The sequence below is a fragment of the Coturnix japonica genome, chromosome 9 (assembly GCF_054131305.1).
Source record: "Coturnix japonica strain WE chromosome 9, WE-NBRP24, whole genome shotgun sequence".
NCBI lineage: Eukaryota > Metazoa > Chordata > Aves > Galliformes > Phasianidae > Coturnix > Coturnix japonica.
In genome coordinates this window covers 2,022,092-2,047,108 of record NC_140671.1, presented here as the reverse complement: position 1 = coordinate 2,047,108, position 25,017 = coordinate 2,022,092, and the positions used below count along the sequence as shown (strand labels likewise).

Sequence of the window (25,017 nt, the reverse complement as noted above, 5' to 3'; positions counted from 1 at the left end):
AAAAAATATATAGCTCTACATCATGTTTATGAAAGCTCTGCTCTGGACTTTCAGTTCATTTAATTTTGCCCTGGAGCATCTTTGCTGTGAGCAACATGGAATACAATCCACTTGTCTGTCCTAATGCCTCTGAATAATCTCTTTCCATCTTCTCTCAGAGCCCGGCTGTCACAGGCTGGTAATACCTTCACAAAGATGAAATAAGACAAAAGCAATAAACACAGCTGAGGCCCTCAGGGATTTCTTTGCTTTCTCTAGCTACGGTGTCCAGTGTATCAAAACCCTGCCTTCTTGCCCTGTGTGTCAATGTTTACATGCTCTGCTGCTCCTGCTGTGTGCGTTATCAGAGGAATTCCAGTCTTCTCATCTGTTTTGTCAGCTGATGGCAACAACTATTTCGTTTATCCCATTCCTCCTGTCACTGCCACCTTCTGCCAACCAACAGTGGTCACAGCCTCTTCTCTGCAACTGAACTATGCTGAGCAATTCCATTGCTATCCAAAGGACACTGTGCTCAGAACAAGGAGTGATGAAAGTACTCTGCACCATTAGAGGGGAAAAGGCTTTGAGGCTGTGTGTGCCACATCCCTGAGGCAAAGCTGTGGGTTACATGGTTTGCTCTGGCTGGGCAGGAGGAGACCCTGATGCAGTCAAGCTGTTGCTCTTCCTCACTAGTAGGGGCTCTCCAGTGTTAACAGAAGCTAAAAACACCATTTAACTCTGAGTCAAACTAGTAAGCGTGCTTCTGAAAACACCCATGAGAAGACCTACTGAAGAACCTGTTATCTTTCCTATTTATGCACCTTTAATAACAGAACTGTACATCACACTTATCTCATTAGCAGCCATCACCTCGGGCAGTACAGTACAGAGTGGGTGGGTTTTCCTTCTTCTGATTACCTAGGAAGTCTTGCTGCCTCTAATATTCCTTCAGTCTCATGAATTGCCACTGCAATCTTTATAGCTACAGAAGCTTGGAATATAATGCTCTACACCGATACAACAACCAATATAACAATTTAATACCTAGTAAACTTAATGAAGAAAGTGGCACATTCCTAAGCAGCTCCTCTTGGTAATGAAGCCAACTTCATGAAAAACTCTGCTTTTCATCATACCAGCGAGGCTGGAAAAAGCACAGAAAATGTCTCACCTTTGGATTTCATTTTAACTGGAAATACAGTAACCCATCCCCAAGGTGAAATCAGCGTTCTTAATAAAAACTTAACTTCAGTTTGGAGAACTGTGTCCTCCTTTCACTGCTGTGAGCTGTCTGTAGCAGCCCTAATCAAGCAGTCATTATATACTTTAACTAGAAGAGTAAGGAAGAAAAATGATTTATGTGAATAAAAAGAAAATGAGTCACAATAGAAGCAATGACTTCGTAGGGTTATTTCTCACACCTGAAAGCCTGGTAACACACAAGTACCCCATCCACAGGTGAATTATACATATCTTTTGTGCAAGTACAATTTTACATTATGCACTTAGTCTGATGCACCGTAATAATTTGTTTCTTTTCACAAAACAGGAAGGAATGTTTCCAATAGAACTTCATAATTCGGAATGGGTGAAAGGATTCCTTGCCTGTGAAAATGCCCATGCTTCAATTGTCAGTGCCTCTCTACACATAAAGCCAGCTGAGTGCTTAACACTCCCCTTTGGATGCTTTGTAGGAAGCACGCCCTAAATCCATCATTGGCATACGGTCTGCATCCCCTATCGCCTTTCCTTTCTCCTCTGATACCTTTCATACAACAAAAGACTTAATTGTACTTTCAGCTTCGCTGCTGTAAATTTACAATAAAGTAATTGACTTGAGTGAAGTTAGTCTGAAACTATCTGAGCCTAAAGGCAGAGTGATGGATCTCTGTAATCATCTCCTACTTAATCAAAACACAATTCAACCTAGCTGTGATTACATGATTTCAAATGAGGAGGAAGCCTTCATCTTTTGTTTTGATAAATTCTGAGTCCTTTACGTACTCAGAGATGGTGTTCAATCAGCGAAGGGCATCCTGAGTGCGACCCAGGGACAAAAATAAATAGATAACCACAGCAACAGCACTTAATGAATGTGATAATTTTATGAGCATCTCTGGCTGGAGTGTTGAGCTTGGCAAAAGTAGGCTAAGCTGGCAAAAAGATGTGCTCAGCAACAGAAGTGAAATAACCCGTCTTGTTGCACTTCTCTGATATGGCACAACTTGTACAAGATACTGCACAAGAAACAGTTTTTAAAAGAATTTACAATCATTTTGTATTCAGAATAAATTCCCTTGCTGAAATGACATTAAACTGCCGACAAAATATACAAAGGAAAGCTGGTTTCATATATTCATGACTTAGACTGTGTCAAAAGCATTGCAAACATTAATATCAAACCATGACTACTTTTAATAGAAACTATGAAAGAAGTCAAAATAAAATATGTTTTCTAAAGCAAGAAGCTGAAAAAACATGTCTCAGAATGATAAGGAGACTGTAGAAATTTCAGGTACTGATTTCATGGATATTAACTATGCATTATATACATATGTAAGAAGGTGGCATAACACTGTGAGTAGGGCATTTTTATGAGAAAGAGATCTTACTTGAATCCTTTGTTCTACCAAAACCTGAGAAGGATTTGAGTATGTGAATAAGTTACCCCCTCCTGCCTCCATATGTACTTATACATAAAGAGCAAATAATAGAACTGTCATCTCTTAAAAACAGGAGGCTCTGAAGAGGAAAACAATGTGGAGAAGCAAAATACTTTGCTTTTCTGGTAATTAAAGTGGCACAGATTTTTTATAATACCAACTTCCAGCTTCCAAGTAAGAAGGCAGAACACGGCGCTAACCCAGACTAAGGGAAGCCCTCCAGATAGCACAGATTACTGGGGTACCTCAGTTTGAAGGCTGCCAATGTGGGGCACCTTATAAGAAACATGTACCAATGAATGCATTTCTTCTCAGCCCCCTGCAGTTATTCCCCAGGCTGGAATAGCAAGGTGATGGCCAAGGGGGTGCCCCATTTTTACTGCTGCACAGTTCACCATGCTACAGAATCACAAAATCATTAAGGTTGGAAAATAACTCTAAGCTCATCTAATCCAATGTCGGCCCAACCCTCCCATGCCCACTGTCCACATCCCTCAGTGCCACATCTCCACATATCATGAACCCCTCCATGGGATGATGACTTCACTGCCTCTCTGGGCAGCCCATGCCAATGCATTACCACCATTTCAGAGAAGAATTTCTTCCTAATATGTGGCATGTTATATTGTAATCACTATCTTTTGTCAGATGGATCAACACAGGCATAGGGGCATATGCCAATAAATGTGTGTAATTCTCATAGTTCAGCCTTGACTGAAGTGCCATTGTATGAAATGGTTACGACTCCTAGCAATTTGAACAGAACACATCTTAGGACAAACCAGCATTTTACGCCAGCAATGGATGACATCCACACAAAGAATTAAGTATATTGTGTCTCTCTAAGTGGCTGACCTTCAAGGACTGTAATTTAAACTGTTTAAACAATACAGCTTTTATGGCCTTCACCATTTTCAGCCATCTGCAGCCCCAGAACGGGCCTTGTTTGCAAAGGGGGAGAATCAGCTCCCTTCTTGTGTAATGAGGTACTGCAGCCCTGCTTTCTCAATGTTTCTCTACATCAAAATGATAAAGGAGTTCTGGGAGAGAATGTAGGAAGAAAGAGATTCACTGGAGTTTGGAGAAGGCATTCAGTTACTGTCTTCTCCTGCCTCTTTGCAACACTTGAGAGAATCATTTGGTTCCCCAGCTGCTTGGTGGTCCCCTGGGTGCCACTTTCTTCTATGTTATGACATGCTGGCCCAGCTGCTTGTATGAGAAAATAGAACTACAAGCACAGAAGCACTGGACATGCTTGGCTGTCCCGCACTGAGAGGATCAGTAGCACCAGAACACTTGAAGGTAACGCCCCCAGTTCAAAAGAACCAAATCCATTTTCATCAGTTGCAATAGAGAAGCTGAATCTATAAACATAAAGCATCTGCTTCCTGAAAGTGAGAGAGGAGAAAAGAATGAGAGAAATGTCATGGCTTTAAAATGATAAAAGTCCTTGTAAGAATAATATATTGTATTTGCTGAAAAGCCATATAGCATCGTTTGTCAGTTATGAAATTTTAAAGTGAGGATCAAAAGGCACCGAGGATGGAGTACGTGCACAACACTGCTCTGTTTCTCTTTGCTGAAGATCAGTGTGACAATCACACTGCTGAAAAACGCCTGCCATTGACAGGTGGTGGCAAATAGTCCTGCTGCATGGAACTGGGAGTTGCAGGGATGACAACACTGCACATTAGATCCTGTGTTGCTGTTTGGCGCTGTGAACAAAGCCAGCCTGCTTGAACCCACAGCCACAGATACAGCCACTTCTTACCCTGTGCCATCTCCTCTGCAGCAGCTCAGTGAGCAGTGGGACCTCGTGGTCCTTCCCTGCTCTCAGCATGTCCTGGTGCTGTGGTTGTGCCTCTCTGGGGCAGCTCCCTGCATTTCTCCTTGAGCTGAACCAGAAGATCCAAGGGAAATTTGCTGAACTTGTAGTGAAAATACTACAGCGTATCTTTCAGTGTTGTTTCTAAACATAATATTCAGTTTAAAACACTGAGACATCCTGCCTAGTAGTGTCCGGATGGGGCTTGTGCATCTCCAGGGCAGCATTTCATGGTGACATCAGCACAGCATCACATGAGGGCATCACTGCTGTAGAAAAACATCATAGGAGAAGCAGTGCCTGCATCAAGGTGTGTGCTGAGCTCACAGACAAATGGAGGAAATAAATGAAACAAAGTGAGGACCTACCCTATAAACTCAACACTTATCTAACCTAAGAGACAACAGTGGAGCTGATATTCCTATTCGATTCTACTTTCCATTCTGAAGGAGGGATTTGTTACTTCTTCCTCCCTCCCACTTAAGGTCTCTTTTCTTACTGTTATCCCTTCCTAGCTGCTGTATCCTTCATTTTCAATGGAGAACCATGTTGGTTTGAACACCTCCCTGCTGCTTTCTCACCCGCTGTTTCCTTTGCTGTGTCTTTGTGCAGAACATCGCCACAACATCTGTCAAATGTGTCACTTGCTGCTTCTTTTCAGGCAGTCATTCCACGAGCTAAGACAGGATGCTTCACAGCATGCCTGCATTCACCTCCATGCAGCAAAGCCTTATGCACATGCTTCATTTTAACCAGGCACTCCGTTCCTGTTGATATCAAGGGGACTGAAGTGCTTCACAGCTAGGAGGGAGTTTAGGGCTGTGCTGAACTGGGGTCTAAACATTTATCTAATTCCAGGCAACCGTATACCATTGAAATTATATCTAAACACTAAATTCAGTTTCAACTTCAATTCAACTTCCACAACATTTCTGTTTGAGGGGAGGTGTCACAGTGCTGGCCTCCAGATCATTCCATTTTGAACAAACCTCACCAAAAGCAGCAACAGAAACACCAACTCAAACATGAGACGTGTTACTTAACTGCAAACTTCACACAGGGAGGATGTGGCAGAACTGTGGTCAAATTCCTAGTGAAATTTCCAAGCAGAAACTCGGTGAGATTTGAACTTCCAGATCACTGAGCATCATCCAGGAAATCTCACCGCATTTACTGATTTCTTGTTACATCAGGCACACATCTGGTATCATAAAGAACAAATGTGTGCGGCTGCATTTGTGCTTGGGAGGTAGGAGAGAAAGGGAGAGACATTAAATTGCAGGTCAGGATGGCATCTAACACATTAAAAAATTACTTTGTTTCCACTCCAGTTGATTTTGGGGGGCTCAGAATTAATCCGGATAGTTCTAAGTTATCAGAAGACCTGGCCTTTACTTTTCTTCTGAGTTATCTCTACCAGTTGCCTGTCAAAATACACCTTGGGCATTCAACTGGGCAAGCAGCCGAGATTCCCTTTTTTTCAAGTATTATTTTTTATTTAAAGCTTCTTTTGGGAAGGTTTAGTAGTATTTATCTATCACAAGCAAGTGGGCAGGGCTTACAAGAGAAGCTTTGTTCAGCAGGATTTGGTGTCATGCAGGCATGCTGCCCTGTTTGAGTACCTCTCTTTTGTGTGAAGGATTTGTTATTTGTTTGTTGTTGTCAAGATGCCTCTGGGTATTAAGCCCCCACTTCTTACAAAGCGATTATTTTTCTGTTATTTTTCATGCTGTTCCCCTCCAGCAGTTTCATTCGCTGCAATACTCGAGGATGTTCCAAAAGGCAGAAAGATAATGCAGAGACATGGAAAAAAAAAATTAGTGTAGTAGCTCCTGAAATAATTTTCACTTGAATTGGCTTCTCGGCCCCTAAACACCGTCTCCTCATTCCTTGTTTTCTCAATTCCTGCTCAGTAGTTACTGTAAGTTTTCTAACTGTCATGGTGTTCGTTGTGCCTGCATGGTCCCATAGTTGTCTGAACCTAGCTCTAAATTCAAGCTGTTCTGATTCTCTGTTATATGAATACAGAAATAGCTAGTCTGGCACCTTTCAGCTTTCTTCAGGATTACAGTTCTAAAGGGCCCATGCCTAGAAAAGCATCAACAGCTTTTGATTTGCTAAGGGGTTTGACTCAAAGCATATTTAAGGAAATTGTAGAATAAATAAATTAAAAAAAAAAAAAAAAGAGAGATTCTGCAGCAAATCTAATGATGAATGTGCTGATAACTCAGTTCTTAGCATCGTATCACCACTGTAAATCAGAGGTCATTTATCAAAGGACTGAATGTTATTTTCTTGGTCCATCTTCAGACAAGGGTTTGCAGATCTAACAGCAAGAATAATATTTACAGTCCAGAACTTCAAGCAGATTCTCATCCTACATGGAAGCTTGCCTTCAAAAGTTAGGCTACCATTTCTATAAGATTAAGATTGATTTAACTGTGACTGTTAACAAGTGATATCAAAGTGAATGTACACAATTAAATAAACATATTAGACAACTGTGAAAGCTATAGCTTGAGTGTACAGCAGCGTTCCATTGAAGATCTTGGTTTAGCAACCTGGAGCCACTTTGCACATACTTGCTAGCTTCACACTTTGAATTGATTCACTCTGTCAAATCAGCAAGACATTAGTTTAACATCCTCTTCTGAAGAGATGTGTCAAATCTTGAAAACACTTTGAAATCTGTCACAGACATGTAACTGAGGGGAGTGATTTAGTCTTCACTGTTGATGCAAGTAAACAGTTTACTGTTACCTTTTTGAAATGCTGAAGCGAAACACCGAACAGCAAAATGCATTTATGCTGGTTGAAAAAGCAGTCTAAAACCAGAGTTGGTAAACATACTTAGACAAATGACAAGGAAAACATCTTCACTGGGGACACTTGAAACAAGTGTATATAAAGCACTGCCAGCCTCCAGCATCCCACCCTGGATTTGTTAAAAACAAAACAACGAGTCCACCAAGCAAAAGCCAACCACAACCAACCAGCCAAACACACACAGTTCTAATCACTGATGACCACATGTCCTGAACAGCTCATGCACCTGACCACACCAGCCCAGAATCACTGCCCACAACACCTGCTGTAAGAACTCTTTATAATGTATTAATGAAAAATACACTTGTAAACTAACACACGATTATGTTTCTGATGAAGATCTTGATACAAGTTGCAGATCTATTTAGTACACTCATCACACACATAGCTATGTTCTCCCATCTGCACATGACAAAGTCATGCAAGACTCACAGTTGACAGCTCTGCTCATGCGTCTGAAATATTCAATTACTTTTTCTACCTATATGAAAAATGACAGTGCAGACCTCATTATACACACTGAGGGAATGACATCATGGGTATCCCACATGAAAAGGTGCAGCAGATTAAGCCCAGGGTTTATATTACAAACACCTTGCCCTGAACAGCTTGTTAGAAAGCACTAATAGCCTCACCAGCCCTCTGTAAACTGTCTGAAATACAGTAACAAAGGCTGCCACTGTGTGGTCAGTTATTTCAGTATTCAGGTAAGCCCAGGATGTTTTTATTTACTCCCTTGCTTCAATTGGAAAACTGAAAACCAAATTGCTTCACCTTGTTCCACCAAGGCTTTGTATGCAAGAACCAACCAAGGTTTTACATATATGCTAACAGCAAATAAATACAAAATTCTTTGTGCCGAGTGATATTCTCAAATACATCTCCAACCTGGAAACCATGCACAATATAAGCCAGGACATTTATGTGTCCTTACATTTCTCATTAAACAGCTATTCCAGACCTTTTGCTACAACCTGGTAGCATGTAATTTAGCCATAAAGAGCAAGCCTTTGTGCAGATTCATTCTGTATGGGTGGTACTAATGGCCTCAGCCCTTCAGAAGATCTACCTGCAACTTGAGTGAAAATCGCACCAGCTCCAATACTTCACGGTTGATATGAACCATTTGCTTCTAGGGCACAGTTTGATATCAAACACGTTTAAAACATTAGAAATGAAGCAGAAATTTACAGTGCAAAAGGAATGCTATGAATTAAATAAGAAAAAAAAAAATCCCCAAAACCACCACAAAAACTCTCTGGCAGCTCCAAATAGAAGGTCCTTCTGCTGGAGAGACTGGAAGCCAACTGGGAACCAAGAGGGCAGAACTGAGTCTCAGACAGCATCTTCACTTCTGGCCTTCATGGAAGCCAGCTCTCACAGTATGAAGCACAGTGTTCTGCTGGCAGAGAGGACAGCTAAAATGTACCCCTCAGTTTCTTCATGGCATTTCTCTTCTGGTCCAAGCCCCCAAGGCCAAGAGACAGTGCAGTAAACAAATGTTAATGTGGTTCATTCTTTCCACTTAATTAATAGTTCTTCTCAGAAACCATTTAGTAAGTTATCTGGATGATAAATAGTGCTTTGAAAGGGTTTTGCAGTTACAAATAACACCATTCTGTCTTCCCGTTCCACAGCTGGTTTTATTAATAGAATCTTTTCATAGATGAGGGCTGATCTGCAAGAACATTTGCTAAAATAACATCCCAAAAAATATTGCATATAGGCTGTTCTGAATCCCTAACCCCTCAGAAGTACAGCTCAGTGCTGGGAAACCATGAGGATGCTGGCTGGAACTGAAGGGCACGGACTGCTTTTAAGAATGACAGCCTGACATCCTCATGTGAGAAGCTGCTGTTTTCCAACTTTCCATAAAACATAGGAGTTTCTAATGAGGAAAAATATACCTACCCTATCTCCTATTGAACCTTATCAAGCCTAATGCGCTCTACTGATTCATTTTCACTTAATTGGCTCTAAGATGTTGCCTCATTATTAGTTGAGCTCCAGGCATTCATCCCATTTTGGAAAGGTAAATTGGCCCTAAACCCAGAGAATTACTCCTTTAATTAGGTTGGATTGATCAGAAAGGCTACAAAGATCACCTGCATTAACTACAAATCAGTACATGTACCCTGCCTAGAGACAGGGAGTGACAAATGACCACAAAGGCCTCGTCCTGGAGCACCCATCAGAGTGAGACCAGGTATGAGCCGCCCCAGCAGGGCCACCCTTCACACAGGCCATAGACTGCAACGATGTTCAGTTGACATTCCTTATTGTGATGAACCGAACCTTCTCAAAGTAGAATATGCCAGGAAGGAAAGGTGTTATATAGATTTCCAATACCAACCAAAGAGCCTGAAGCTTCCTGTCTCTTCACCCATTCCAAATTCCATTGGAGGATTAAAAAAATTCTTAGAATAGAGATACCCCTGTTTGCAAAAACTCATAAAGCAATCTTGGTTATATGCAAAACATCTGCACTCTGAATTCTTTTAAGGCTATAAATCTGTACTATGCTCCTCTGCACAGCAGTATTTATCTTTGTTGTTTAGTGCACCTCTGCACTGGAGATTTCATTAGGAAAAAGACACAGTCATGCAGAGTAGCTACAAATTAGTGTTCTGCCTGAAGAATTGCTATTGATTTTCTATGGTGCTCCTGAATTTGCATGTTTGCCAGTTATTTTAACCATAATACTATAATGCATGACAAAGAGCATCCTCAGAAAGAGAGTTTCAGCCCAAAAAACCTTCAGAGAATGCCAGAGAGAAGAAAACACCCAAATCAATGACTGGATGGCTTAGGTTTCACCTAGCACATGAGATGGGGGGGAAAAAAAAACAGGTAGATTTCAAAGCCTCTTGTCTTTATCCCTCACACAACAGCAATAGGGACACCCTGTCTTTTGCCACTCATCTATAAAATCCTAAAACGGAGTTGGTTGTAACTAGTCAGCAAGCAATTATTACAGAAGAGTCCATTGATCACATATCATGATTAGCCAGATAATCTGCTTCATACTTCCATTAAAGAGTGCAATGGGCATGATTAATTGCTGCAGGGGGTAAAATTACAGCACAGCTAGTGGAGAACTTGCTTTCTAATACTATGAATCCCATTACCGTTAATGGAAATTTAACAGTCAAATCCCCCATGGATCACTTAGAAAAAAATTACCCCTTAAGGTTAAAGGGGATTTCATTAACAGTATTCTAGGATGCTCTGATTTTAAAGTACTGTAAACCTCCAGTGTCACGTAGAAATATGCATCCTACTGGGTTTTGCATATCCCTCGTTATTATACCTATCACATCACTCCTCACAAACGCAATTTCAAAACACAACTAGGCCTATTGAAATGTAAGGCACATGATGGGTAAATTTTCTAAAAGTTATTCAAGGAGATTTATCTCTTAAATTCCTATTAATATTAATGAGAATTGCCCAGCTATGTTGCCAGACACTACTCTGAAAATGAACCCCAGTAGCAATCTATCAGGCTCCTTGATTCCTCATGCCCACATACAGCAGAATGTACAGTATATATAAAGTCTGAAAATTAGGCTGGAAATCTAGTTGCCACGTTGTCATGGTCAATGACATTTAACACTTCATCTTGTGCTGAGGATGAGACCTAAATAGACCCTTACAAATGACTCTCTGGAGTGCTGGGCATCAAGAGACAATACAAGAACATCACTAGAACCTGGCTGAAGGATACATAGAAAAATATTAAGTTGTCACTATGGAGTGCCTTGCTGTCAGTCAATCCCTGAGTGCCACAGATGACTTCAAATGTTCCTATTGTTTGGCAGCCAAGGTAAGAGTTAAACTCCTGCTGAAGCGTATTACCTGCAGTGTATAGAAACTAAGGTCCATTGAGTTGGACACCCAAAAGAAACATATTTAAATCTCTGGTCCTAGTACACAGGCAGGCTTGTGCACAAGAGGAGGTTCTGGCTGTCACTCCTGACTGAAAGAGAAGGTTGGGTGCCAACTGGGAAGAAGAAAAAGGAACAGCAAAGGAATCCACATGAAGCATAAGGAGAGCTGCAAATATTAAACTGCGAATCTCAGACTGATGCCACTAATCACTTAGAACAAATTATTTAGCTATTTTCCTGTTTACAATTAAGTCACCATTTAAGCAACATTTTCACAAATTCATGCATTGCTTATAATTAGGTTTCTGGCCATGAATTGTTAACATGACCGTGACTAATTATTACACAGTTTGATATTGGCCAAAGTCATACAGAAGGCATTTTAGCTTAAGAATGTTGAATGTAATTTCAAATAAAATTTCAAGACATACTGCATGATAACTGGTTTTTAATTGATAGGTCAAAACAGATCTATTAAAAATGAACAGCTGACAGTTGTTACGTGTGTCTATTAGATAGCAGACATCTGACCTCATAAAATACATTTATTAGCTGATAGAAGCAGACCCAGGTCTTTAGAGGAATTAGTTATTGAAGGTGATATTTAAATTAAAATCCACAGAGGTTCATCACCTACAGAACAGGTATGCATGAATTGCTAATGCCTATATTGTATAGGAAGATTTTCAACAATCAAGTGTCTGCATAAGGTATATAGTTGGCAAGCTGGGAGAAAAACCTTGGTTCTCTTTCCTGGTCTGGCTGTCACGAGGCTAGGAAAGGAGAGATGTTTGCTTTGGATTGTAAGATGTGTGTGCAATGGCCCAGCCTCTTCCCAGAGCCACTGGACAGAAATAGGCAAAATGGCTTAGAAGGAAAAAGTGAAATGTGAGTGCAATTTAAATTTGCTGAGAAAGAGGCACATCAGTTGGAGCACCGGATCACTGGGGAGGGAGCAGAGAAGTCAGAGCAGTGTAATACATGCAAATCACACAGCTATAATTTATCATGCGAATCCACTCTCACAGTATTACATTGCATGGCACAAAATAAAGTCCCCCAAGGCTCATCTTCTGGCTTACTCTGAAGTTGTAAAGGTTTGCCATTTGAGAATTAATGTTTACAGGATTTGAAAACAACAGACATTGTGAGTGAAAATATTGAGAAGCACTTTCGTGGGCGTGCAAAAAATAGCCTTAATAATCCATGCAGCCTTTTTGACTGAAGATGCCGTGACCCTTATAAGAAATCCCCTGTCTGCTACATCTGACCTGCATTTAAGAATCTCCACTTCCAGAAATCCTGTTGCTTTGTTCCTTATCTATTTACTTTGACAGTTTCTTTGCCTCATTTCTAAATCTAGCACTGTATTTTGAGGGCCAAGGAAGTATTACCTTCATCCCCTTCCCAACTGCTTTGTAAACATTTCCCCTTCTTCCCCCACCCCATAGTGCCAGCAATCAGGAAAGCACATGTGTTGAGGCTTGGAGCCTGAACTGTACATTATGAATTAACCATGCTATGAAGTTTAGCATATCCACACAAACCCAAGGATTTCACAGAAGCCCTGCATATCAATATGTATACATAGACATGCAGATCAAGATATAGGGGGACCTTGTGTGCATAGTGCTGCCAAAAGGACTCACTTATTTAAGGGAATGAAAGGATGCAGAAAATGGTTACGTCTATGACAAAAGGGCTGAGTTTCTGTTAGTCACATTTAGCAGTCAACAAAAGAGCAGTTCAAAATAAACAAAATAATGATAGACTTCTATACTGTATATAGGAGGGAAATAAATAAATCTCAATTACGTCATACAAGAAATCACATAGAAGAAAGCATATGCTGTGAGTTATGTGAATTTCTGCAATTATCTGTGTTGACTTCTGTGTTGATTTCACAGCAAAGATCTGATGTGCAAACAAATTACAGCTTGATAGTATACTGTACACTGTCATCACATGCGAAGACATGAACATGCCCTATGCTCCGGTACAAAATAGAGACCTGCTTGCCCATGACCATTCATGAAAGCCAGAAGGCCTGGGCCCTACACATCCTATACCCACCCTGGGTAGGGCAGCTGTGGGGCAAGGCAGCTGAAAGCTCCTCTTAATGCATGGGGACCAAACTCCTCCTAACACAGGCAAGGAATACTTCAGCAGGAGAGACATTCCAGCTTAGCACATCAAATGAACAAGAGGCCTCTTTGTGCCCAAATGTTATCCCTGAGCACTGTATCAAAACTTGCCTCATATAATACATGCATCTGCAGAGGGTACTTTCCCCTCTATGCCTCCCACGTCCTTCTTTAACATTTACTGCTGGAGATCAGTAGTCTATACAATTTATCGCACCTGTCAAGGCTAATTTATTCATGCAATCTGGCAGTAATCAAAAAGACTGAGATCGATGTGCCAGCAAACCCTGACATTTATTCATACTTTAAAGTCTCATTTGACCTTGAACCGCAGCTAACTGGGGCTGAACTTGTCAGAAGTCTCACTGGGCCCAGCATATAGCAGAGAGTGCCCAGACAAGGAGTATGAAAGGTTGAAGCACTCAGGATTGAGTAAGGAGAAGATGCACCAGAAACCTTGTGACCTGTCAATGCAACATGGTGAGGTCAGCTGGAAGCAGGAACAGAAAAGCAGATCTCAAGAGTTGATTTGAGTGTGCCCTCTTACCCAGGAATGTGCTTAGGAATTCACTTAGTCCATCACTCTTGTCTTTTCGTCAACCCCTAAAGGCACATAGCCATTAAGTACAGTTCCTCTAATGCACACGTACTGCATCCTACAGAAATCATTTCAGGCTTGGAAATCAGAGCAATTGGTAGGGAAATGTAATGAAGTCTATTTAAAATAGTTCCAGCCTCAGCTTTGTCATCAAATGGCACTCAAACGTCCTACAAGGACAATTTTAGAGCCTCCTGCCTCAGATTTTCCTCTGGTAAATGGAGGTATATGTACTTATCTGTTCTCCAGACCAGGCCAGGAATTATCGGCACAACACGCTTTGAAGTTATTTGACTGTTTTCCTGTTGATACAAAGACATTAACAAAAATGACACCCTAAAATCACTTGCATTTCAGGCACAAATAGGCAGCTTTGCTAAAACACACAAATCCATTATCTTATTACAGTCAAAAACACTTGAATACGTAATATATGCATGTATCTGCACTGATAGCTTCCCTGTGACTCAGCAGGAAGGTGTTGGCTAACTCAAAGAAAGGGAGAGCAACCACAGAACGGCACATCTGTCATTTCTGTTTCTGTTCAAGGCTCGGAAAAAGCAAATGTAACAGAAAAAAAGTCAGCTGATGCTTCCCCGAGTTCTCCTTGAGTGCATTTTTCACACTGTAAGTTCTGTATATCGTATTAAGTTTGACTTAATGCAGTCCAATCTGATACTAAGACAAACAATGACGTATGGTGATATGAAGATAATTTCCCTATACAGATCTAAAATAGTTGCAGTGCACAACCAAACTTTGGCCCAAACCAGGGCTTCATTCCAGCTGCCAAAGCTCAGCTAAGCGATGAGTCAGGAACCTCTGCACACACAGCAGCCAAAGTCAGGCTTTCAGTAACCATCATCAAACTTAAAGGGCCCAGAGAACATTTGGAGCCCTGGATGAGTTTTGGTTTTCAACAGCAAACAGGTTGTATCGGGAAGTTTCTCACCAGCTGCAGCTCATCTCCAGGCTTTTGGTTCAGTCTCATCATTAGGCAGGGGAAAGCTATTTCAATCTCAGCACAATTAGCACTCACAATTTCTCTGCATTTTTCCTCATGGCCATTCAGTTCATGCTTGATGCTGCAGCAGAACCTGTATTAGATGAAACCTGCAGGAAATGGCTGAGAAGAAAGCAGGGAGGACTAAGGAGGCATTTTCTTTTCTCAGTTCTTTTGCTGCTGATCTGTTTCTGAAACTTCCAGCCTTGTGCTTTTATAATGTTCTAGTACATGAAAGAGTTTGTAACATAAAATGTTACACTCGATGGAGCATGATGTGATATTGAAGCCAAATGGCCAGATGCTCTTTTCTGAGCTATTTCCAATGCTTCCACTTTAGCAAATGTTTTTAACAGTATTCACACGCTCTAGTTCTGTAGTTTGCTGGCAATTTCATTCTAGAGCACCACTGCACTATGTGCTGATGAAAACATTGTTTGCCATTCGAGGTTACAGTTATTTTCAATTTAATAATAATAATTAAAAGAGGCACCATCTGGCTCAGAGACATAGCATACAGGTAGGGAGATGGATCCTCTCCCCAGAAAAAGGGGGAAAAAAAGATGGTGAATTCCATTTTGAGCACAATTAAGAATATAGAAGTTCCTATTAAGGAAGACATGATATGTTTGCCATGGGCCAAAGGCCATCTTTAATGGCTTTGCAGTGACTTGTGGTGGCTTTGAACTCCCTGGGATTCAGCAGCCTGGGATAAAACATCTGCAAGAGCATCTCCACTTCCAACTAAGACCGTCTCCTTTTCCAGACAGAATGCATTATTGGGTTATACAAATGTCAAGCCTAATCTCATCCTGTTTGAATCAATGTAACTTCTCAGGAATGAAAAGATATTGAACATTTAGGTGGGCAGAGGAGCTGGCTCATCATATATGCACATCACCATAGAACAGATTTTTCCAATCCCTCTTTTAAAGAGGAAAAGGAGTTGCAAATTAATGTAATCCAGACACCGTGAATTCAATCCTTTCATGACTTCTTAGTGCTTGACTTTACAACCTTAACATTCTTTTTACCTTTGGAAATGTCCATAAAAATGCTAAATTAAACTGGAGATGGAAAAGAGGGCACCTTTACTTACACGGCTTATCTGGGAAGTGAGACTGGGAGATTTATCACAGAGATCTCTGCAACCTGTGCAAAGGGGTAACTTCCACCAGCAGTAGATTACATCACTTAATAGGATTTTGCTCAGGCAATGCAGAGTTCGGTACATAACTGGGCACAATCATTTTAATAGCATTCAACACCATGCTGAAAATGCTGATTTATTGCAATCCACTGTGAATAGTCGTATGTAAGGACACCGTGAACTGCATCTCTTCAGATGTTAGAACTTGTTAATAAAATACTTAAATGTTAGATGACATTTAAGTAATTAAATTTGAACCGGAATTTCTTTCTACTAAAAAAACTGCAGCTTAGGAAAGGTCAAAACAAAAATGAAGCATTTTTGATTAACCGACATAAACATTTTGATTAACACGTATTTTTGTGCAATTTTCATTTGTATTCAGCCTCAGCGTGTGGGAAAAATACCATGAAATTCTGAAAAGCTCTTCCGAATGGAATTCCTGCTTCTCAGCTCCAGGGTAAGGGAGACTGACCTCGTGAATCACTGGGGTAAAAAGCATCATCCAGAATTCAGAATTAAAAGTTGCCATACATAAACCTTGTGACATTTTTATTACAGCAAACCAGCCCAGAATCTGTGTTTAAAACACTGACTGCTCAAAGGAATCTAAATCTCCTTAGCTGAAAGCAATAAAATCAGGTCGGGAATTCACTACTCAACAACCTGCCATTAGCATTTCTGCTTAGAGAAAATACGGTTCATCTGTTTTTAAGGAAAGCAAAGCTGGGTCAGATCGCATGAATTTGGAAAGTATGATTTGCTTGTGTATGGAAGTGCATTAGGTAACAGGTTTTATTTCCTGATAGAGAAATTCCTGTGTAGCTGCATCAGGATTTTGAGCAGTACAAGCAGTATCTCTGCATGGTTAGAGATGGGACAACATTTCTTTGTACACAGCCCAGGCTTGCCTTCAGCTGGGCTGCATGGCCACTGCTAGCCATGAAATCAGCAGAGAGAGCAAATAATCTGAACTTTTATCCCGTTTCCAGGCAATTCTTTTTCAACCCCAATGTACTGTGTGTTCCCAAGGACACACTACTAGAAACTGGCCAGAGCCAGGTGTGATACACCTACACAGGCTGTGCTCACAGCTAAAGAATCCAGTGGAGCCCTGCTAGAGTATCAGCTACAGAACTAAGTTGCCACACCAGTACCTACAGATACTTCTAATGGATTTCTCTGGCCAGGACCTCTTCAACACGGGTCCATTTACACACTGCTTAGTCAACACAGGAAACTGCTTAGGTTAATTATCTAAATATTCCCATCTCTGGAATTTAGAAAAGGAAAAAGCCAAAAGAGGAATACCCAAGATCATAATTTTTCTTAATAAACAATAGATTTGAGGGGGATTAGCTGGGTTATCAAACAGTACCCTCCCAAATCAGCTCATTAGTTGCACTGCCTTCCCCAAGTTCATATTATGAAAACTATTTAAAGGAAGGTTCATTAGATGCAGTGTAATCTAATTCAGACGCCTTGAGCCTAATCCCTTTTCCTTTAGTAATAACATGATAATATGCAAAGAAGTTTAAAGGATTACTGTTACAGCTTTTTAAAAGAGGGACTGTTTTCAGCTGAACGTGTCCCACCACCACTTCCCCATCATTATTTCTTGCTCTTTACTCCTCCATTTACACTTTCCTTTTCTGTCTTGCATGTGCATCCACATTATGGGCAAACTGCATTATACAGCTCATTTTAGCATGAACTTGCTCATACTCCTGTGCTTTCACAAAGTTCTTCTCAAACATTTGGAGTAGGGTTCATCGTTCCTTATACAGAAAGGAACCAACCAACCAACAAAACCCCAATCCCAAAAACTACAACAAAAATTGCCAAAGTGCAAAGACTGAGAGCTGGTTTCCAGATGCTCTGTGTCTACAGACTTTAACATGTTCCCTACCCCTGAAAATCTGTCCTCAAACACTCAAATCCTTGGCTCTTCAAGCAAGTGCCATTTCATAATCCTATTAAAACCTTTGCCTCTGTTTACCAGGAGCCCTAATCTTACTCAGCAAGTTCTTCTCATCTAAGGAAGAACGACAGCTTTCAGATTTCTTAGGAGACTTATTCATCAGCCACACCAGGGCTTTGCCAGAGCGTTCAATCTATTCTGGGAGCAGCCATGTGGAAAAAGTTTCAAAAAGCTGAAAGCCCTGCACAATGATAAAGGAAAGCTCACACAATCCTGGTAATAGCCTGACCCTCTTAAGGAAAATTGGATGATTTGTGGTAGCAGTTTTTCTCTCCCCTGTGTGAATTCTGAACCTTAAGGTATAAGCAGTGTAGCTGCACAGTCCCATTAAAAACTCTATCCCTCTTGTGATGCTGGAATAATAAACACACACACGTGTGGAAACAAGTGCTGGCAACAATGACCTTCTCCCCCAGCCCGTTGGTGTGAAGGAGTTTGTAGCCATTTCAGAAAAAAAGAGCTGGATAAAGGATGGACTAATTTGATGTTCAGTGTTTCAGCATGAGCAGAATATATGCTTTAATGAGCACATTACGCACGCTAGGGACGTGTTACTGTGAAACAGGGAATAAAGAGTAAGGGGAAAATAATTAAACAGCAAGCTTTATAATGAGGAAACCGTGTTCATGCAACATTAAGTAGCCTAATTTTCGAGTGCTAAGCAATGGCAGGTTCCTTGGACTTTAGAAGGACTTGCTGGAAAGGACCACCTTGAAAACAAGGGCAAAGGATCACAACTATCAAACCTCTTATAGGCTCAGAAGCCTGATGCTATCCAGAAGCCATCTGTCCATGCTCTCCACTGTTGTAAGAGCCAGGCAAAATCCACCCTTTCTTCACATACCTTTTCAGCACCTGTGAAGTGTCATTTTGTGTAAGAACATCTTCCCAAATCCCTCCCAACCAGAGCTCAGCCAAATCCTAACTAGTGCAGATAGCCATATGCTCAGTTCTGTGCCCACAGGAGTCCTTGTGTGCTGGGCTGAAGGGGGTGGAGGCAGGTGGGAAGATGGATACACACAAAAGTACATTGATTTCTGTACATTTTTCTGAGATCGCTGTACCTGACGTTTGCCAACATTGCCTTCCTCAAGATGTGCACTCTGTGACTTCTCCAACATTATCCTCACAGTCTTTGGGGCCAGCAGGATTGGACACCTACACCCTGTAGTGCTTATTCTATAAAGAAGACCCTTATCTTTATAAAATACCACTGCATTCATTATGAGCAGAACATAGAACACTACAACTGATTTCTTCCAGCCTGGCCTCAGTTCTCTGTTGGCATTGTGTCTGCTAAGACTACGTACGTACATCATCATCTGCACCGTGAGCACACAAAGACTGTTAGCATAGCTCTTATCACAAACCGAGCTACTGGGAAAGGAGAAGAATCTGTCTCATTGAGTTCAGACACTGACAAAATGAACCAACGAACCATATTTCTGACTGTTATCAGTCGTTGCAATGCCAGTAAGGCCAGGAACATCCATTTACTGGGAATGTCAGTTCTAGATAGCTCTGCAGTAACAATTACTTCAGCATAATAGCCTATCAGTCAGGCAGCAATTCTGTTGGGCCACCGGCTCCCATTTTTCTTTGCAAATAAACATTGCACAAAGTGTCTTCTTTCTTACTCACCCTCATGCCTAATTCAATGTTTTCTCCTCCATAGACCTCCATGCCAGGGTCAAGCAAGCCAATCTCACCAAAATACTCTCGGTCAACTACAAATGAGCATCCAATCATGGCTGGTGTCCTGTACAGAGAGATTAAAGAAAAAATGAAGTCATTTTTTAGCAACTACGGAAACCATTTCACAATAAATTTACACACACAAAACACTGTTCAGTGCTGAAGTCTGTAAAATTTATCTGCTAGCTTTTACTTCCATCCTCCAATGGACACTGACCTTGTGCAACCAGAGCCACCCAAACAACAAGCACATTGCCAGACACACTTGGACCAGTTGTCCATGAGACACACGTGGGATGTGAGGTTAATACTCCCTGCAAGTAAATGAAACTGAAAGTAAGCATTAACCAGGAAAAAAAGGGAAGGGGATGGGGAGAAACAGCACAAGCCTCTGTCTTCATTTGCCTTTTTATGCGCATAAAGCTAAGAACAGACGTCACTGGGTGAACGCTAGAGCATGGAGCTACTAGCTTGGGATTAGACCCGCTTCCCTTCTAGCTCCCTAAAAATATCCCCCAGAGGCAGCTCCTAAAAGCAGTAGGATGATCCCTTGAGGATGGTCTCCTTCATTCCTAATGAGGAGCAGAAATTGTAGGTTTTGCAGACTGCTCTCAGGTGCTGCAGTCTCTCTCCATGTGAGATGGATTTTTGCAGCTGACGGCTCTGTCCATTAAAATACCAACCTGTTAATTGAGCGGGGACGGGAAATACATTTTGGATGCAACTACATAATCATCACTCACAGACAAATGCCACTGAGGACTACCTCTGCAACTCCCTCCCTCCCTTCTAGGTTTTACTTTTTCTCATTTGATGTATGTAAATGCAAACAGTCTCCATGAGCCCTTGTGGCATATTCTGAAAAAAATAAATGTATTTAGGAATGAGCAGCAATAGCTGTGCAATGGCAGAAGGGATGACAGCCCGCTCATCAGAGACACCGTGTAAAAAATATCCACTGTCATTGTATCTCCCCTTGAATCTGCCTACCTATGGCCACTACACACCTGCACCTCAGCTCGGCTGCATCCCTGGAAGCTGAATACAAGTGTGGCCAGTGCAGGGAAAGCTGGAAATTATAAGTCTGAGGCTTTGTCCCAGGCACATCCTGATGCAATGGAAGCAGCTGCCCAGGAAGCACAATGCTGAGTTTTCTGAACAGTGCATGCCAAGACTTCATCAGGTTCAAGCAGAGTCTGGGAGATTTAGTTCTCCTCAAGCCCAGGCCCTTAACTTTCCTGTGCTTTGACTGATCCAACTGTAAACTAAGTGTAATACGATTGCACAGCCCAGTGAGCTGGTAACGGTGCTGGGACTCAGGAGACCTCAACTCTGCTCCCATCTCTGTCATTCATTTGATCTTCAGTGGATCACCTCCCCCTGCCTCTGTTTCTCTAACTTCAAAGCACAGATAATACTGGGTAAGAAATTCAGGTCTGCCTTACCAGCTTAAAATCCTAACATTCCTTTATAAACATACTTTAAGCTTTATTTTATACCGGACTGCAGTGTCATTGCCATATTGAAAACACCTTTAACAAAACTGCCCCTTGTAAAGCATGAGACCTTTGCTTGGCTGTAACCACTGGATTCCTCTCATATCTAAAAAACCCCACTGTATCTACTACTTTCAATACACTCTCCTGGAGAGTCAGCAGTTGGGGAGGCTGCATAAGCATTTAGTTTTTCTTACAAATCATGCCTTCTGCAATGAAAGAGTCACACCAGGCTATAGGAACAGAACTCGAGGATAGATTTGCTGTTCAGTAGCTGCAGGAAAAAAAAACTGTCCAGCTTACTGAAGGGAAGGTATGCTAATTCTTTTGGAGAGAAACAGCAGCGGAAAATAAAGCAACCCAGAAAGCTTGGCTAGGAATGGCAGGGCAGTAAGGATGCAGAATAACATTCTGGAGCCCTGCAGGAATAGAGCTTCTGGAACAGGCAGAATGCCCATCAGACACCTAAAGGTGGCTGCATCACCATCGGTGTGATGGACCAGCATGAGACATGTGAGGAAGGCACACAGGCTTCAGCCAAAGCAGGCAGCCTGTGGGCACGTCAGGTGCTCATTTGCATCCATGTGTGAGACATACATGCTTTCTGCAGTGTCTGACTCGATGTGCACACACACACTTCTCACAGTACCAAGCTATGGCATATTAGAGCAGTAAGTGAGAACATATGCAACAATGAAATGCACCGCTGCTGCAGAAGGAAGATAAAGCAGAAAGCTGTGCAACGTTCGGCTGAGGAAGGCTGATTAATGACTCCAGTGTTGGTGGCTGCTGATCATGAAATCAAACAGAGCAGTCCATCAAAATCACAGCAGATGAGGGAAGACGAGCCAGACAGAGCTCTGGAGAGAAGGCACCTTCCTTGCTGTTCCAAAATGCGGTGTTATCTTTTGTATGCAGAAAAAAATCCATCCTGTTTCAATGCATAGCCAAATTCGTTAGAAACCCTCTGAAAAAAGTATCCTTTGTTACACAGTTTGTTGCCAGATGATAAGGACGTTTTTGGGCAGTGTTCTCAGGAGCACAAATGGAAAATGACGTGATGGACACAGCGTGTCAAAATAACCATCCTCATTTAAATCTTCGCGTTAGAGACATCTCACATCTTAAATGTCAAACATGCAAAATGGATTGCCTGCAGAAGCTGAATTGGGAAACATCAATTGCTCCGAATTTCAGACTGTTAGCACAGAGGAAGAAAAGGAACTGCCTTTGAACTGTAGCAGAAATCTTTACAAAATCTGACACTTTATTCTTGCTACTCCTTTACTGCTGTTTGCACTTCAAGGCTACATCCCTTTTGTCACTTGGACTGCAGCAGCCGGGCTCTGATCCTCACTGATACCAGGACACGTAGTTTCCACTGCAAACCTTCGGTCCCTTGGGAGATCCAGGAGTAAGTATTCGGCCATGCCAAACACAAAAGCATCATAGTGCTACCAGTTATTAGCCTTTTCTTTTACAGAATACAGAGTCTCCAAGCAAACTCCCTATTTGAAAAGGCAGTGTAAAAGGAAGCCTTAGGAGTGATGGTATCAGCAAGGGCTGAATGAATGTGTAGTTGTTGATGAAATACGATCTTATGAAAGCATTGAAAAGACACGTGGATCTAAACACCATCGCTGTGGAACAGTTTGTGTGCCCTGAAAACTGGACATAGTTGCAGTTTATCATGTGGGGTGCTGGTTAGAAAATTAAACCTGTATCAAACTTGAGGAGATTTTGAAAGTCTGCTACTTTTCAAGTTTCCCCTTGCTTTTAGAAACACACCTTACATTTTTACAGTTACCAAGTTCATATCAAGCGTGCCTTAAACTTTCACTTCTTAGCGAAGACTTCTCATTAATAGCATTCATACGTTCCCTCTTTTCATCACCATAATTACAATGGCATCTCATTTAAAAGCCACAAAATTGCACTGTGTGTCTATAGGCCGGCATAACACAATAGCACAGCCAAATGCTTTAGCAAATCCATCCATCAGAAATCAGTGCAGCGTGGCTATCAAGCGGAAGCCCCGCTCTCCTAGATCACTGCCTTCAAAGCACGTGTTCCCAGGGAGCCATGTAAGTGTTCATGGTTCAACACTGATGTTCCTGCATTTTAGGGCATGTAATTCATAATTTGCAGAGAGGTGCTTCTGTATCCAGAGCATCTCAGTACCTGTCCAACTCAGCGCCAGTGTAACTCTGGTGAGTACTTGACTGCACACCCAAGGAAAGCTCATGGTAAATGGAGGCAGTACTGCTGAAAGAAAACTAACCCTTCTCTCAGCAGCACAGGGATGAGATTCCTTAATCCCTATTAGAAAGATTGATATGTGAATCTCCAGAAATACTTTGCAGAATTCCATACTTCAGTATGGAATACTTCATTAGCTACCCCTGCTACAGAACTTGTCCAAGGAACTTGCTGAGGTTTAACTAACTTTAGCCTCCTAGCTCAGTCTTATCTGCCATTTGATGATGTTTCTCCAAAATAGAACAGACTCAAATATGAGAACAACTGATGTGAAGATTAATAAAGTGATTCCACATATAAACTGGAAGTAATGAAGTGTGCAAAATCTTTTGGGAATAAAAGACTGAAACCCTGATTTCAGGAGTGAAACCTTTGGCTGATTAATTTTTCAACTTCAATATCTATTTCTCAAAGCTGAGTGAAATAGATAGAGAATGCCTGTGCTTTTAAAACAATGATGGGAGGACAGGGCATGTTATCCAAGAAAACTGATTTTCTAAGTAATTACTTTCCTGCTTATTGAGGTTTCAAGCTGAGCAAAGGGTCAGTGCTGAAGAACTGTGCTGTGCTGTGATAAGTTAGGTCAGTGTTGCTGTACGTCTGTTTTGCAAGTGCAGGGCATGAGAATGAACCTAACAGTGAGATGGTCCCACCCAGCCAATCATTTAGAAATGTGAACAACCCATCTGTGTCCCAACACTCCTAAAAGACCACCAGGGTCTTTCCAGTTGGGTGCATTGTTCGAGGTTGCTTGGATGGACTGAGAACAGACATCTCAGAACCTGGCAACTCAGGCTCTATGCTGAAAGGAGGTACACCATCTTCACTGAAACCATATGACAGAGCTTTAGCTCACTTTAAGGTGGAGCTGATATATCAGGATGAAGAAGCCTCTAAGCAGGTAGAGGTGACTATGACAATTCCTGAAACAGTATTTCCTTAGTAAATTTCATTTCTGTAAGGAAAAATGTTACCTTACAGAGAAAATAAAACGATGCTCTGCTTCTGTGGTCTGGTTTCATTTTAGAATTCACACAGTGGGAAAACTGATAACATGCACAAAGTTCTCCAAAAAAAGAGCAGCTCTCCACTGAGACCAGGCTAACACATCTCCTGCTAGTGCTGCTGGGAAGCTCTGGTTTGGGCTGATGTCCAAGACTGCTGCCTACAGACCCAAAGTGAAAACAGCCTCCTTGCAATCACATTAAAAATACCTTCGTTTTTCATACATGCAATGTTATCTGACTCATTACTCATGCCAGGGCCCGTGTGTAAAATAAAACATAGATGGAAAAGATCTTTCTATCCTAGTAAGGGCCACAAAGTGAACCTGAATCACTTTTTCACAACTAGAGCACAGCACCTGTGTGCACACTGTGGTGCAGCTCTGAAATGCCACACATGCATTCACAGTTTTGCAGACCCATCCATGTTCCTCACTTTCATTTTACTACCTCTGGCACAAAGTCTACAGCCTTGCTTCACTTAAACTGCCCCTTGGCAGA

The 25,017-nt window shown here is 41.6% G+C and overlaps 1 protein-coding gene across 3 annotated transcripts in view; it reads right to left on the bottom strand.

The window, feature by feature from the left end:
• GALNT9 (polypeptide N-acetylgalactosaminyltransferase 9) overlaps nucleotides 1–25,017 on the bottom strand; it is a 309,645-nt gene that overhangs the window by 28,263 nt on the left and 256,365 nt on the right. For all 3 annotated transcript variants that reach the window (XM_015877661.3, XM_085509388.1, XM_015877660.3), the window contains one exon: nucleotides 19,704–19,821. In XM_015877661.3, coding sequence (XP_015733147.2) covers nucleotides 19,704–19,821 — 118 coding nt within the window. The remainder of the gene's footprint in view (nucleotides 1–19,703; nucleotides 19,822–25,017) is intronic.